This window comes from Stegostoma tigrinum, chromosome 9, assembly GCF_030684315.1.
Source record: "Stegostoma tigrinum isolate sSteTig4 chromosome 9, sSteTig4.hap1, whole genome shotgun sequence".
Lineage (NCBI taxonomy): Eukaryota > Metazoa > Chordata > Chondrichthyes > Orectolobiformes > Stegostomatidae > Stegostoma > Stegostoma tigrinum.
In genome coordinates, this window is record NC_081362.1 from 84,813,126 (window position 1) to 84,830,072 (window position 16,947).

Consider the following 16,947-nt stretch of genomic DNA (forward strand, 5'->3'; position numbering starts at 1 on the left):
AAAAGATAACTGATTCCCAGTGCCACTGAAATGCATGTCTATTCTTTTGGCTTCATTGAGACAATTATTTTCCATCTTCCTCACTAGCCTTGAATTTTACAATAATCATAAGCCTCGACTGTCTACAGTCTGTCTTGTTCACTGTTGGTGGAAGAGGTTCCGATCAAGTTACTTTGTCCTGATGATGTCAGTTCACTTAAGTGTTGTTGGAGCTGGACTCCTGGATATCTAGAGAATCTTGCAGCATATTCCTGACTTCCACTTTGTCGGTAGCAGACAGGTGTTGGGAATGAACATTCCCAACATTTGTGACATATTTGTGATTGGCCTAGCTAAGATTCTGGTGAAGGTAACACCAAGAGTGTTGATGGTGGAGGAATGAAATGATTGTAATACTGTTGAGTGTCAAGGGAGGATGATGAGTTGTTCATGTTGGAAACCTACAGTGGTGGAGTTAGTTAAATTGCTGGAAAGAGGTGGTGTATGCTTTCAGTGAGATGTATTCTGTTATTTATAATTAAGCAATGATCCTATTGTAGTGTGCTACTGCACATGGGTGAAATTATGTATTTTGAAATGACGTTTGGCCTGTTTAGTTATGTGTTTAGACTTAAGCAAAGATAAATTAATGCCTCACTGTTGAACCAAACCACTTCTATTAAAACAATACCTTAAATGTTAACAATTAATTATATTTTATTTAGAGGGTTTATTTTTTTCCCTAATTCAGTTACATTTTTGAATCCAAAAGTAACATACCAAGAGAAATCTTTTTTTGTTTTCTTTTTGTGTAGTCCTGCTATGCTGCTCTTTCCTGGTTTGCTAGCAATTTGCTGCCTTAATCCCTATAGACTCTTAATCTGTATCTGGAGATCTGTGCGTCAGCCAAGAATTAGTCTGTGTCTTGTAGGGATGGTGGGCTGGCAGGATTGGGTACTCCTCATCTGCCTGGACAGAAGAGCTTGTATTTACTCAGCTTCCTCCGATTAATGGAGCTGATGTTACAAACTCGCATGCATATTATTATAGGCATGAGCCAAATGGGTCACCCCAAATAAATTATGTGCTCTGTTGTAAAGAAATTTGTTTCAGGCACATTTCTTCTCATTTCAAAAGCAGATGCTTGTGGAAATGTACATGTATGAAAATTAACTGCTGTGAAAAAGTGTTCAGAAAAGGTTTGACACCTGCTTAACTCGTGTGTTTCACTTTGTCCTTTAACCACCAGGTGTTCCACTTTTTGATGGATCATGTCACTTCATTGACCCACACACACTCCAGTCTCTGCAGCACTGCCAGATGTTACTTAGCAACCTCACCACCATTGTTAGCTGTTTCCTTAATGAGGCCCAGGAGCTGACTGAGCGAGGTGTGTGTATATCTGTTTTAGTTCCACCTTTTTTAAGTACATGGTTACTAATATACCATTTTATTTTGTATGTGCAACAATATTTTTAAATGTTGCTTGTTGTGTTTCTTTAATCATATTAACAAATAACCACCAAACAAGTGGCATATAGTTATGTGACAGTCACCTATAAATTAACATTTTGAGGTAGCCTTTACAGAAAAGTCTGCTAAATATTGTCTGAACATAAAACAATCCTGGAAATCCTCCTTGTGAGCGTACTAATAACACTCTTTCTTTCAACAGGATTGGTTGACTTAATGAACAAACGCATTGTAGGTACACTCATTTCTCAATACGCTCAGGTTGTGTTGTGGTTCTGTCGTGCTGGCCTACTCCCAGAGGGTTCAGGTAATAGCAACATATTTTAAAAATGCTTATCAACGAAGCAGGGATAACCTTTTTATGGTGCACTTCTCAGTTTCTACATTTTTTTTGCTTTTTTTCTTTTAGATGATATTGATGTATTACAGTTATCCAGGCCCATCTACAACTATCCCATTATACAAAATTATTACACTAACAGACGGAACAAGTTGGAGCGTCTATCAAAGTATGTTTCTAATGAACTGTGTTTTAGAAATTAATACATAATAATGTGATCATCAAACCTGCTAACTTACTGTACAGTACAATTCAATTTATAACCTCCATAATTTCTGGCTTTTAAATCAATACCTTGAATCTGTTTGTCCTAGAAAATTGTTTTTAGAGGAAGAATTGATTAATTTTAAACAAATGTCAGTAGTCTCAAGATGAATTGTCTTATTTCATGTTACCCTTTTAAAATTTTTGCTTCACCCAGGGGCAAATGGTGTTCAGACTGCCTATTGATTGATGGAATGGTATCTGAAACTGGGGACCGCATAGAACAGCTGTGGAAGAGGGATGAAGGGGGAACAGGAAAATATCCACCCTCAACGCTTCATGTAAGACATGGTGCATGAATGGCAAAATTAGTAAAATGAAAATTTTACAGCTATTGAACTAATTTTTATTTTTCGTAACAGGCTCTTCTTGATGTGTATTTGTTGGAGAATGTGGATGAAACAACAAAGCATGCCATTGTATCCTTCAGTTGTGTAGAAGGTTTTTTTGGTGTGCGCAGCCATTCTGGCATTGAGTTAGCGTTTGCAACGATCTGATCTAATGTTGAGGTTTTAATTATATAGATAATTTTCATATAATTTGAATTGCTTCATTTGTGTTTTGGAGCCTTAACCTCTCATATACAGGCTATTTATCTACTGCTGGACGTTCTTTCTTCTGTTCCTAATAAGAATGAGTCCTCAATTGAATCTTTTCCACCTGCTTTTGCTGTACCCGTGGGTCTGGTGAACCTTATCCAGGGATTTTGGCTTTTGGATCACAGTGACCATGAGGTAAGTGCACACGTTAGAAATAAACTCTGCTTTATTTATTGAAGCAAGTTGTTGTCATGTCTATTGAAATGTCAAGTTATTTGATTAACTCGATAGAAATTCTTATTCGCTCAGTTAATTCTGTGATAACTCAAACTTGATGTCTGTTCTGTCCATGGTAGCATGTCTAAAAATGTGTCTCATGGCTGAGAATTCTGAATTGTTTGGAAGTTTTTATTTCAGCTTTCAATTGAGACTCCAAAAGTGCAGGAATTAAATGATTTGGATACACTTCACACTGGCTGTGACAAGTGAAGATGATTATGGTGAAATTGAAGGCTTTTTTAGGCCCAGAAATCTGCTCCGTAAGGAGATATAAGTAAAATGTGTTGTGAAGATCCAAATACTTTTATGTAATCCAGATCAGATGCCTGGCATTTTCTGAAGAAGGGTCTAGGCCCGAAATGTCAACCTTCCTGCTCTTCTGATGCTGCTTGGCCTGCTGTGTTCATCCAGCTCTACACCTTGTTATCTTAGATGCCTAGTATTTTAGAATTCACAATGAAATTGAAAAGGTCATTCCTAAATCAAATGTATTTGCAGCATAATTGATCAGTTGTCTTCTTTATATTTGGAAGAGGCACAAATTATAATCAGGTGCCAAAATACCAAACATCTATAACTGAGAAAACAAAACTTAGCCATAAGGAATAATCAGTGTAGATTTGGGAGCTTTAAATCCTGCTTCACCTGGAATTCTCTGAAGTAACTGAAATAGCATGTGATGGTCATAACAACTACCACATTTTTTTAAAAGGTTGGGCATTTAAACTGAAATGAGGTTCAGACATTGCAATTTAGCTCAAATACTTGAGTTTTGCAACTTATAAAACAAGTGGTACCATTGTATCGTACAGGTAAAAATGTTGCTTTTGGAGCAGTGACATTGTTATGTTGAGTCAGAAAGGCATTAGGAATTTAAGCCCCCGTATATTTGGCTGATGACAAACCTTGGATTGGTCAACCAAATTTGCTATAAGCTGTGGAAGGCTTGCAGCCAGAACTGTCCAGCATCAGAAAGCAGAAAACCACCTCCTCCCTTCTATCAGTGTGAGAAAAAAGACAGAAAAACTTTTAAAAAAAAAAAATTCTTTGCAAGCAAAGACTGTATCCAACTGATTGAAGAAGACCGATCACACCAGACAACAACAGCTAATCCACACTAAAATCAAAAGGTTTCAGTGTTAATTTAATCCATTCTTATGATCTGAATTTTTGATCTTCAGGAATTTTGTCTCCCCCACCCCTTTTATATTTTCATGCCTAATGTTTTTGTTAAAACTCTACTATTCATGAATAGTAGTGTGTGTTTTTAAAGGAGCTAGTTTAAATCACATTGTAGTAGATCAGTGGTCCTTTCTTTTCGCTGCTGTTTCTTTAAAAAGTAAGTCAGTTTACAAGAAAGTGTTATTTTTGAGTCAATGACAAAATTAAGCATGAATTAATTTTTACCCCCAAATAGCAGTCAGGTAAGCAAATTGATCATCTAGGTCTAAATTGGGTATTTACATATTTGTGTCAATGTGTGGAATAGTAGGGTTCAATTATAGATGCAGTCTTCCCAGTTAAGTCATAATATAGGTGCGCATGCTTTTATTCTGATTTTTAAGTCACTTTTGCAAGGGTGAAGAAGGGAAAATATTATAGTGTGCAACATATTTTGAGCAGTGAATTATCAATCACATTGTATACCACTTTATATAAAGATCGCAATTACAACCATCGTTTGCAAAGTAACGGAAGCGAATCCATAAGACGCAAAGTAATGGATCAGCAGCTGCTATGGTGATTACTTTGACATAAGTGGTGGCCTTGCAATGGTACTATCTTTTCCTGAAGCCAAGAGCCAGGATTTGAACTAAGGTGGACCTTGTCTTAGTTCATTTCAATTTTTTTCTTATCAGTGCCTTGTGCTATTAATGTAGTTGCCATGGTATGGCAATTTAAACAGTCTTCGCTATATTTGCACGGTGGCTCAGTGATTTAGTATTGCTGCCTAGCAGTGCCAGGCACCTGGGTTTGATTCCACCCTCGGTCGACTGACCGTTTGGAGTTTGCATGTTTTCCGTGTGTCTGCGTGGGTTTCCTCCCGGGTGTTCGGCTTTCCCCACATAGTCCAAAAGTGTGAAGGTTGGTGGATTGGCCATGCTAAATTGTCCATAGTGTGCAAGCTATGTGGATTAGCAATGAGAAATGCGGGGTTGGTTTGGGTGGGATGCTCTTCAGATGGTCGGTGTGGACCCAATGGGCTGAATGGCCTATTTCCACACTGTAGGGATTCTATGGTTCTAAGTGACGATAAATGACCATTCTATTTTACTTCACATCTTGACTAGATGTAAAGTAGTACAACCGAAACACTGCATCATCTGGAAAGTGTGTTTGGGGCCTTGGACAATAAGAAGAGAGGAGGTGAATGGGCAAGTAATATACCTTGTATGGCTGCATGATAAGGTGTTACAGCAGAGTGAGGAAGTATTAGGAGTAACAAAGGAGTAGACCAGGATTTCATGGAAAGAATTGTCCTTTTAGAATGCTGACTGGAGGACAGGGAAGATGTGTTGATATTGTACTGGACGTGACAGAAATGGTTAGGAATGATTGTTTGAATGTGTAGACTAGTGAGTGAAAAATGAGGACAGAGGGAAGCTGATCACTCTCTCTTCTGGGAAGAGGTGAGGGCAGAAGTGTGAGAAATGATTCAGTCAGAGCTTAGAACCCTGTCAACTGCAATGTGAGTGACGCCTCGCCTGTGGAAAAAGAGGTTATATCAGGGCATCCTGGTGGAAGGTGGCGTCGTTGGAACAGATGCACTGGAGAAACTGAGACGGTAAAAATCATTGGAACATTGCAGAAGACCCAGGGCAGAAATGTTAGCGTGGGAGAGATGGCTTACTGAAATGGCAAACAGTTGGAAGATCTGAAGAAAAGTAATTTTGCACTCTTTTCTTTCTCCGCAGATGCTACTGCATCTGAGGTTTTTCCAGCAATTTTGTCTTTATTTCAGATTTCCAGCATCTGCACCATTTTGCTTTATAGCTGTGAAGGTGGACTCTTACAATTATTTTTAATTGGAAAAAATGAGGATGGGTATCACATCTTGGATCTGTTCGTGCCAGACTTTGGGCAAGACTAGGAGGAAAATGAAAAGTTTCTAGAATGTTGGTGTACGCAAAATAAGGATAGAGGCAAGATGTTTGACCAAGGCTGCAAAGAAATCTTGAAGACATAAATTTTAAAAAGAGTCAGTAGCGTATAAACTAGAGGGAGTGATTGTCTGAAATAGGATTGGCTGGTATAGAACCAGATACATACTGAATTGATCAAGTACGACATGGTATGATTCTTGGTTGGGCACCAGGGGATGTCGAAGACAGAACCCTTTGCATATTCCACACCAGCTGTCGATTAAGTGAGATTCAGTGATACCTGTCCTCAGCTGATCACCAGTCCTAGGACTGGATCCTGAGCTTTTATGGAATACCATAGGGCGGTGGTAATTCTTTGTGTAGTTAATGAACCAATAGCATTGTCCATGTCTCAAGCAGTTCCCTCTCAACTTTATTGACATAGTCATACAACACAGAAACAGATTTTTCATCCAATATGACTCTGACTTTGAGTCTGTAATTAGAATTTGCATAAATTTAGTACCAAGTTCACCTGTCGTGTTGTCTGGTGTACAAAAGCAACAGGATAATAGAATTGCTTTCCTAATAGCCTTTCATTAAATATTTTTCTGATGATAATTCACTCAATTTTTGTTTTGAGATGTGTGAACAACTTAGATATTGGATACTTTTGCTGAAGAAGGGTAGAAGGAGGCTAATGTGGAGTATAGCACTGAAAATGGACTGAATGTCCTGTTGCTATACTGTGAATGCATAGGTTGGCCAAGACACATGTTAATGATCAAAGTATCCACAGTGAATTTAAAAAAACTCAATGTATCTTGCACTGGTGACAGCCGTGCAAATCAATGGAGAAAGGTCTGGTAAATCTGAATAGGTATTATGTGGCAGTGAGCTTCAGTTGAAAAATCTTGAATTTGATCTGTTTCTTCTTTCCTTGTTCCAAAGAATGCCTTAGATCGTATTTTGCATCCAGCAACTAGCAGGTCACTGTCTTCGTGGCAGCATGTCCGAATCATACAAGCCTTGATGTGCCAAGGAGAACATAGAAAAGCCCTTCGATACATGCAGGCAATGAAACCTTCAATGGCTAGTAGCAGTGAAGTTAAACTTCACCTTACTGTACTACTCTTTAACAGGTAGCTGATTTCTTCTTGTTATTTCAGTTCATTTTGTTGCTAGTGTGGTATTCCTTTTGTGCATTCAGTTATATATGCAGTTGCCAAACGATGGTAGTTCTGCCACCATTTTCTAAGCGTGAGCAGCTTTTTTAATTGGGTTTTTTATTTGCCTTTTGGAGCAGAAGAAAGAAAACCTCAGGATTGTTGAGCAAAATGATGTATACTGTGTCTCTTAATGTAAATTGAGCTTGAATCATGTCAAAGCAGACATGATTTTTTAAATGCATTTCAAGTAGCAAAGCATCATCACTGAGATCAGGAAGGTGCTGTTGTAGCGGTGATGTACGAACAATCCAGGACCTCAGGCTAATGTTCTAGGGACATGAGTTGAATTACACCATGGCAAATGGTAAAATTTGATTTCAATTATATCTGGAATTGAAAAAAGAAGCTGTCATTAATGGTGAGCATGTATTCACTGTCAGTTCTAAAAATCCATCTAGTTCATTAAAGTCCTTTTTAGGGAAGAAAATCTGCCGTCCTTACATGGTGTACTTGTTATTCTGGAGCCACAGCAATGTGGTTGACTCTGAAGTAGGGATGTGCAATAAATGTGGCCAGTAACATCCATATCTCATAAAGCAGTATTTTAAAAAGGTCCAGAACAAGGAGATACAACATTTGCTAAGCCATTCAAGTGTAATATCACAAAGAATTCCTTTACTGAAAAGGTATGGAAATTTGTGGAACTCGCCACCGTGAAACTGTTCAACCTAGGGCAGTTGAAAATTTCAGTGTTAAAATTGCTACGTTTTTAACTGGAGAACAGTAGGAAGGTTATGGAACCATGGAATTAAGGTGCAGATCATCCATGGTTTAATTGAATAACAGACTGGGTCGAATATTGCACTTTTGAGAAAGTTTTGCCTTGTAGGTTAGCCATTTTATCCTCTATTTTGATGACTAGCCTTTCAAAGACTTCCATGTGCTATTGTGTTTTACTGTATTGCTTCTCAACAGGTGGATTGTGTGAGTTAAATGTTAAATGATTGGTTTTAACATAAATTTTACACAAAGCTCAAAATGCTTGTTTTAAAATGTCAAGGTGCATGGTGGAGGCTTGGCATCTTCTTCGTCTAAATGCAAACAGAATAAACGTAGAAGATTTGCTGAGGCACATGTATGAGCTCTGTCAAGAGAATGGACTAATGGAAGAATTACTTAAACTCCCTTTCACTGCTACTGAACAGGTCAAGTATCCATAAATCACATTTTTAAAGCCACCTGTAGTTGGGAGGGAAGGTTAATTCTTAGCTGTAATTTGAAGAACACGTATTTTCGTTGAACTGTCAATTTAGTAGACGTATTCACTGATACAGCAAGTTTAGCATAAAAACATTATGATCACTGTATCCTGCAATATTTTATATAGTTTGCTATATCATCTATTTGCAGGAGTGTTTGGAGAAGTTTCTGAAGAAGAGTGGCAGTCTTCAAAACCAAGAGTTTCTTTTAGTTCATCATCTCCAAAGAGCCAACTACGTACCAGCCTTGCAGCTTAATCAGTCACTGAAAATGAATTTGGTAGGTTGAAAACTGTTTTATTGAAAATTGCTGTAATCATTGGAAACAGAATTTATTAATTATGTCTCTAAATCTGTCAAAATGATTGCTCAGGATCGAGGAGAAAGAAGTCTGTTTGGTATTGATTCTCAGCTGTCCAAAATGTATGAAAATGTCCGCTATGAACCCCATTTTTGAATAGCTGAGTGTAAATAGCAATTTGCCTTCTAAGGGAGCTCTGGTAAACCACAGTTTAATGTTAAAATACGAAACATGATTCCAAATTTTACTATTTCCTTTCAAAGGTTATTTTGTTCTTTTAAACCAATCTGAAATATTTCAAGCCTTTCTGTAACTAGCAAGGAATGTTAATTACTCTCAAATTTATAATGCCAACTAAACACTGTTTTCTGTGAAGGCACCCTGCCCAGTTCACAAGCTGCCATTAAAAGTAAACCAGTCTGATTACTGGATTAGCAGCTGCCACTGAAATTGAGAAAGTACCAGAAGTAAACCGAATTTGTAACATTTGTAAGCAATATGAAAGTCTCTCCCATAAATCCCTACTCTCCTTTAGGCCAAGCCTGCGGTTGATATAGCCAGTATGTCTACAACATCTGTTAGTTTCAAGTTAGCCTAATGTATGCTTACCTTTGCTTTCCTCTGAGTCAGAATTGGGGAGATATGTATTTATAAAATGATGTTTGCCAAATTCCAACAAAGGCTAGGAAGGAAATTTTGTTTTTAAATTTATGGGATGAGGGCATTGTCATCCCAGCAGGCGTTTGAGTAAACCAAATTGCTGTGGGTCTGTCACCTGTATTCTAGATTAGGATGGGAATTTCCTTCCCCAAAGGATCATCGTGAACCAAAGTGTGGAGCTGAATGAACACAGCAGGCAAGCGGCACCTGAGGAACACCAAAAGCTGACGATTCGGGCCTAGACCCTTCATCAGAAAATATTGGCAATAGATTTATGGTCATTGGTAGACTCCTTAATTCCAGATTTTTATTGAATTTGAATTCCACCATCTGTGAGGCAGATTCAAACGCAGCTCTCTTGATTAACTGTCCAGCAATAATACCTCTCGGCCATTGCCTCGCTAGTCAATATATATTGCTGTTATGTATAATGCAACATTATATATCCTTTGACGCACAAAATAATAGATTCTAGAGTTGACTCTGTGACATGGAAAGGGGCTAGCTCTGGAAAAAAGCAGGGAAAGTAAGGAAAATAACATATTTCTTTCTCACTTTTTTGGCAGAATGATCATGATCCCCAAATTCGAGAAAGAACAGCTGCAAGGAATTCCATCCTGGAGCAGTATGGCAAAGTTCTTCCAAGGGTTCAGAGAAGGCTGGCAAATGAACGTGCAAAACCTTACCATAATATAGCAATTTTACGTGAAGGTGAGATCATGCTTTTGCAATTGTTTGACATTTTGAACCCCACAGTCTGAAAATTTTGTTTTCACTAGATAGGTACCACCAAAGAAATGAATCTTTATTCATGCATCCAGGAAGACCTTGGAGTCAGGACATTTTGGAATTATTATTCAGGCATTGTTAACGGAGCACCCACCTCTGTGAAAATGTTGCCCCTCATCGCTGATTAATTTTACCCCTCTGGCCTTAAACCTATGTCCTCTAGTTTTGGACACCTCCATCCTAGGAAAAAACACCTTGACATCTCCCCTTATTCATGCACCTCATGATTTTATTTTAAACCTCTATAAAGTTGCCGCTCAGCCTCCGACACTCTAGAGGGGAAAATCTCCAGCCTATTCGTGAACTAAAACAAAGTTGCTGGAAAAACTCTGCAGGTCTGGCAGCATCTGTGAAGGAAAAAGAGTTAATGTTTCAGGTCTGGTGACTCTTTCTCAAAACATTTGAGTCATTGGACCCAAAAGCAACTTTGTTTTTGTTCGTGATTTACAGTTCTTTTAGTTTTTATTTACTCAGCCTATTTAGCCTCTCCCGAAAACTGAAACCCTCTAATCTCAGCAACATTCTTGTGAATCTTTTCTGAACCCTTCCAAGTTTAAAATATTTTTCCTATAGCGGGGAGATCAGATTGAATGCAGTAGTATTAAAGTGGTCTCACCAATGTCCTATACACCTGCAACATGAAAACCCCACTCCTGTAATCGATTTGTGACCAGTGAAGGCAAATGTACCCAATGCTGCCTTCACCTGTCTACCTGTGACCTCACTTCCAAGGAACTATGCACCTGCAACCCTAGGCCTCTTTATTCAGCAACACTCCTACTAGGGCCCTACCATTTACTATACAAATCCTGTCCTCATTTACCTTACAAAAACATAATACCTTTTATTTATCTAAATTAAACGCTCTCTGCCACTTCTTGTACCATTGGCCCCTCTGATCAGGGAGACTCAGCCTGTCCATCACCATCACAGCTGCCTTTACTATTGTCTGCAAGTGTGGCTGCCTTGCACCTTTTACCTAGTAGAGCAATCTGGGCCATCCTGTAGTCTTTTTAGCAATCAAACGACAAAATCTAGCTATTAGATATCAAACAGGCTGTGACCTCTTTCACTTTACAGTTATTCAAAGCCTTCAAATCAAAATTTAACAATCTTAGAAACTTCATAACTGACACGGTTGCATCTCCATTGCCTGACACATTTCATTAACACCTATGGATGCAGGTATTTTCTTGTTCTTTCATGGGATGTGAGCATGACTGAAAATGCCAGCATTTGTTACTCATCTGTAATTGCTGCTTAATTCACTGGTTTGATATGCCATTTCAGAGAGCACCTCAGAGTCAACCACAGATTTCTTTCCCAAAAGAGCAATGGAGAACTACATACTTTCTTATGACAATCTGATCTTTTTATAGATTTTGACACTATTACTCATACTAGCTTTTGCTTCCAGGTTTTTAAAAATGTATTAATTGAACTTGTGGGTTAATTGAATTCCAATTCCATCAGTTATTCAAATCTGTGACCTCTTATGCTACTGCCTCCCCAGGTGTGAGAGAGATCTAACTAAAGCATTATTTGAAGATGGCTTATTTCAAATTCTGCTATTTGGTCTCTCTTTCCATTTGTTTTGTTAATGGCTGTTACATATTGGCTTTGAGTGTCAAGTGATCACTCTAAGTCTTGTGGATCTTCTGCAAACAGTTACACGGCCCAAACCATTATCCACTGTGGCAAGGCGGACAACTGCAGGAAGTGTGATTACTCGTGCAACGTTCATCAATACAGTGCTTTCAAAAGTTAATGAGGTTTGGCTAAAAAGTGAACAAGAAACCAGTCCAAAACCTTCCAACAGGTAAGGAATTGTAATATCAGTCCTGTCTGTGTACACAGGGTTCTGCTATAATGCATGTTCTGGAAACATGAATTGGCTACAACACAATTGATGAATAGGGGAATGCTATTTCTAAAATGCGAACTTGTGTTGGCTATAATGTGATTCTGTCAAGTAGGCATCTTGCTGACAGGAGCTCTATGCTTGTGATACCGATAGTGTATTTGAACAGTGTTGTGATTGAGAGTCCCAGAGATTCTCACTGTTTGCTTTCATTAAAACTGTAAACTGAGAGGCCAGCAGGTCTATTAGCAGGAACAGTAGTGTGGGGAAGAATGAAAATCAGTACAATCAGCTTACATTGAAAGGAGACAGCGTCATAGGACCTGCATGCAACAGGAGACTCCAGCAGCCTATTTAAGTAATTAGTCAGATCACGGTTAACTTGCATCTCAACTTGGTTTTCCCACCTTTGCTCCATATTGCTCGATACCCTTGTGGTGTGGTGATAAGATAGCTGAAGGACCCTGAGTTGTTATGACAGCATACATATATGTGTATGCCTCAGTCTGGAGCAATGGATCATGGTGATAGATTCTCCAAAGTTCTCTTAGTCACACGGCTGACCAGGAGAACCTCCCCAATCTTACAGTTTGCTACAAGCAGAGTTTGAAGAATTTACCGATTTGATACTCATTCTTTTTAGTCACATTGTGAACACACCTACCCTGGCCATTGAGTTCTGAGACAGGACTTGAACCTAGGTCGTCTTGCTTACCAAGGCTGACACCTTTCACAACCTCAAGATGTTATAAAGAGCTTGACAGCCATTGAAGTATTGTTCAAGCGTGGTCATTGTCGAAAATACAGCAGCTAATTTTCACGGAGCACACTCCCATAAGCAGCAATGTGATAATGACTAGACAGTCTGCTGCTGTGTTGGTGACTAAGGGAGAAGTATTGATCACGACACCTGGGTAACTGTCCTGTGCTTTTTGGAAATAGTGAGGACAGTTGTCAATTCAAGGAGGAGCTGCAAAGCCACTTTCACAGTCGGACCAACCTGTCAGAACAGTCGCTGACAGTTTGTTTTAGTCGCTGACCCTTTGTGTTACGCTTTTTTTGGTGGTCTGCCCCAAACCCACTTTTCCATAGTCCAGTTATTTATACAGCGCAATTTTCTATAACCCAAAGTTGCACTGCAATGTAACTTCTGCATTACAGCAGAATCCCTGTATAGAACACGGCTGAGGATGGTTCTCTTCTGTACAGTTGAGTAGGAAACAAAGAACCTGTAGTGGCAAATATGATGAAAAATTTGATTGCTCTAGGTGGGACTGGGTATGTTAAAATGTCTATAGTTTTGGTTTTTGGTAAAAGATTTAACTCTCAGTAAGTGGTGCAGCGATAGGGAGTACTTGTGGAATTTTTAAGTATTTTATCTGGAATGCAGGAAATAACTAGAGTAATATTGATAAGTGGGAGAATTTCTGACAGGAGTGAAAAATGTTTCTAAGTCTTAAGGTAAGATACTGATTGCCCCCCAGCCTTTGAGTAATGAGAGATCTTTGCTTACTGAAATGTTGTAATGAAGTTTTAACCTGATTTGGCGTTTAAAAGACAATTAAAAGTAATGTGTGAAAAGGGGACACTCAAGCATTTTAGCTTCCTTGGACGAGGTATGAGATTTCCAATTAAGATTTGCTGAACTAACTGTATCAACTGATAAAGAGCCAAAAACAGACCAATTAAAGACAGCAAAAGGGACGATAGCAGAGATCGTGTTTGTAAGTCAGTGACGAATTGTCTTTAAAGAATTGGCAAAATTCAAATACTCATTGCCACAGGGAAGGACGTGAATCATAGTAGTACACAGAAAGTAAGTCACTCTTTAAAAATTGATCAGAATTTCTTTTGTAATTTGCAAGTTACCATTAACAAGTGGGTGAGGGTAAACTGTATTGTGCTAGTTAATGTATTTAAATACAATATATGTTTTTTGACAGTCTGCTTTGCTCTTCTTGGCCAATATTGGCCTGTAGGTGAATGAGCAAATGGGCACAAATTTCACCTCTTAAGCAGTAGGTGGAGATCTTGTAAGCTTAACAAGCAAAATTTTAAGCTGTTCATTTTGAAAATTGATAAAAATGTACATTGTAAATGTTACATGCTTTTTGTTTGTTTTTCTGTTTTGAAGTTATGCTGTCTAATTTCAGCCTGCCGCTTGGTAACTTTTCCTGCAGTATATTCTCTGTTTTAACCTGTGCATGTGAATAAAGATGAAAATAATTTTATAAATTAAGGGCTAAAACATGCCTACTTTGATCATTGTACTAAGACATATCATTCTTAACCTTCAGCCCTATGTATAATGAACCAACTTCAGTTAGTCCAGCCCTCAAATCTGCTGATGTGTCTAGCGCATTTGTTGGCACACCCATAAACAGGCAGTCCAGAAGACTTTCCAGGTAAACATTGCTTAATTTAATAAATCTGTTAGCACTTTGTCTCACATGCAATCTTTCATTATTCTTGTGCATTCTTTCTCATATTTGAAGTTCCTTAGGAGGATTCGTATTAAGAATGAGTTTTGAGCAAAGTGCAGTCATCTGTAATTATTGACCTAGATGTTGTGGACTGTACAAAGTGACCCTATTAGTCACTGACTTTGAGCACAGCTCGATACCCATGATGATGTATGTACATGCTGTATGGTGCAGGTTTCCCTAATCTTAGCATTAATTCCATTTTGGCACAAATGGTAGAGGAGCGATGTTACCAAACAGGCTAAGTATCAATCCCAGTTAAAAATTACCACTAATCGCAAAGCAATGAGCACAATTTATCATTTACTTATGTAACAGAAAGTGAAACAAAGATTGGGATACAGATGTGGAATTGAATTATTAGTCAAAGTATCAACAAAGCATTCATAAAATGATTGTCATGGAATGGAGAAATTTGACTTCCCACAAATTAGAGTGCCAGTTCTCATTGGAATAAGAAAATTTAAGGAGGAGATCTTGTGAGAGTTGTGTGGAGAGGAGAGTTTCTGTTTCACTGGACACTGGTGCCAGTATCAGAATAGAAAAAAAAATTGAGTTAGTATGGGACATGAAGTAGGCAGTGATTACAGCTGTAGTAGAAAGGATAAATGGTGCAATCAAAAGAATTTAAAATTAGGGATGGTTGTAGAGCTTAGCTGAAAAGATTAATCTAGATAATTGGCAACAGGCTCAAAGTAGAGTAACAGTCAGATTGCACAATAAACACCACAAAGAAAGAGAACTAAAAAATATGAAGAAATTACTGCAAAAATGATATATTTGGTCCAAAAATTGTCAGATTGGGATGTGATTTGTACTTTATACAAATTCATTAAATATAAGAAACAGATGGAATGAACTGAAGGTTTAAATGTAGTTTGAAGGGCAGGACAAGGTAGTCGTGGCTATCAGTTATTCAGGACTGAAAATTAACTTTATCAAATTTATAAAAAGGGAAAGTGGCAGAATGGGTGGGTTAGCCTTGGTGATTAAAGATGAATCACTTAAATAGTGCAAGAAGCAAACGGGCAGTAGAGATTTTATGGATAGAATTATGAAATAGAAAAGGGCTTAAAGCCATTGTGGGAGACATAGAAAAGAATCTGAGATATTTTAGATCGTGTAAGTGCAGAAATTAGTGGACAAACATATAAAGCAAAGATGGAGTGGTTTTAATGCATTATTTTAAGTTTTAGGTAGATTAGAACAAACAGACCAACATGTGACAATGGGAGTGAGCTTTTTGCGTCCCCAAAAGAGCTTTCTGCAGCATTTTTGTCCACAAACCAATGAATGTCTCACATTGTATGTAGAAGCCAGTGGTGAACCAGATATGGTTAAAGTCTAATCACATTTGAACAATAGGCTTTAATGTAATGATGGAAAGGGAAAAGTGCAAAACAGCTTAATTTTAGTTAAGACTAACTGCTGTGGTATGTGACAGAATTGTCCACAGTAACTGGGCAAACCTGTAAATGGGTGGAAAGATGGAAGGCTAGTGTTCAGTGTTCAAATTAGAATTTAACATGATGTAGGACTAGACCTAAGGAGCAAGAGTTCTGCTTACCAAAAAATGGCAACAAAGAATGACTGAAGAAGTGAGGTGAAGTAAACTAATAAAAAAAGCACATGCACTTGCAAATGGGAAAGATGAAAAGAATTGGGAAAGGGAATATAGAAAAACTTTCAAGGAATGTTGAAATCAATATAAAGCATGTTTACAATTAGGAAAAAGTAGTCAATTGTATGTGGGGTGGGTCTCGAATTGTTAATGGTGCTGTTACCTGTGTTTTCCCAGTTTCACAGTCATGCTAAATAATTTCGGAATAAATAGAAGAGCAAGAGATCACTATGCTGGAAACTGCAAGAAACTTAATCTTGAAACAGAGGCAGGAATTATTAAAATGTATGTAAACAAAAATAACTACTAAAAAGAATGATACGAAAGCATGGCAAACCTCCTGGACCAGAGAGATTTCTTCTCGGGTTTTTAAAGAGATCAAGTTACAAATTGCAAAATCCCTAAATATAATTTTTCCAAGTTTTCTTTAACTCGGAAACTTTTTATTTTGAAGAACTGTACTTATTTCTGTTTATTTAAGGACACTAAAGGAAAAAAATTGGGTATTATAAAATCAACTGTTGGCAGGAAATTTTAACCTTTGAATATTTGTGATCTAAAGGTATTGAGATGTATGGCAAAATCTGTAAGGCCTCTGATCAGCCATGGCCTTGTTTAATGGCAAATCAGCTCAAGCAGCAAAATGACCTTCTGCTACGTTCTTTCAAATATAAAGCCTGATTTTCAGGAACTGAAATTATTTGCCAGTAACGTAGTGTGATATTATCTTAAAAATCTAACATTACCTCATTCAACAAGCTGCTCTTTCAGGGGTTTTCAAACTGAAAATAATCTAAAATGTGGGAATTCACGTCAGTTTTGTGATTTGGAATTGACTTCTGTGTGG

General features: G+C 37.9%; 1 protein-coding gene across 1 annotated transcript in view; it reads left to right on the top strand.

The window, feature by feature from the left end:
• ahctf1 (AT hook containing transcription factor 1) overlaps positions 1–16,947 on the top strand; it is an 85,171-nt gene that overhangs the window by 38,316 nt on the left and 29,908 nt on the right. The window contains exons 15-26 of the mRNA XM_048536609.2: positions 1,229–1,369; positions 1,655–1,759; positions 1,862–1,961; positions 2,214–2,337; positions 2,419–2,475; positions 2,644–2,790; positions 6,909–7,099; positions 8,187–8,331; positions 8,537–8,665; positions 9,913–10,057; positions 11,804–11,954; positions 14,294–14,401. Of these exons, the coding sequence (XP_048392566.2) occupies positions 1,229–1,369; positions 1,655–1,759; positions 1,862–1,961; positions 2,214–2,337; positions 2,419–2,475; positions 2,644–2,790; positions 6,909–7,099; positions 8,187–8,331; positions 8,537–8,665; positions 9,913–10,057; positions 11,804–11,954; positions 14,294–14,401 (1,543 nt within the window). The remainder of the gene's footprint in view (positions 1–1,228; positions 1,370–1,654; positions 1,760–1,861; positions 1,962–2,213; positions 2,338–2,418; positions 2,476–2,643; positions 2,791–6,908; positions 7,100–8,186; positions 8,332–8,536; positions 8,666–9,912; positions 10,058–11,803; positions 11,955–14,293; positions 14,402–16,947) is intronic.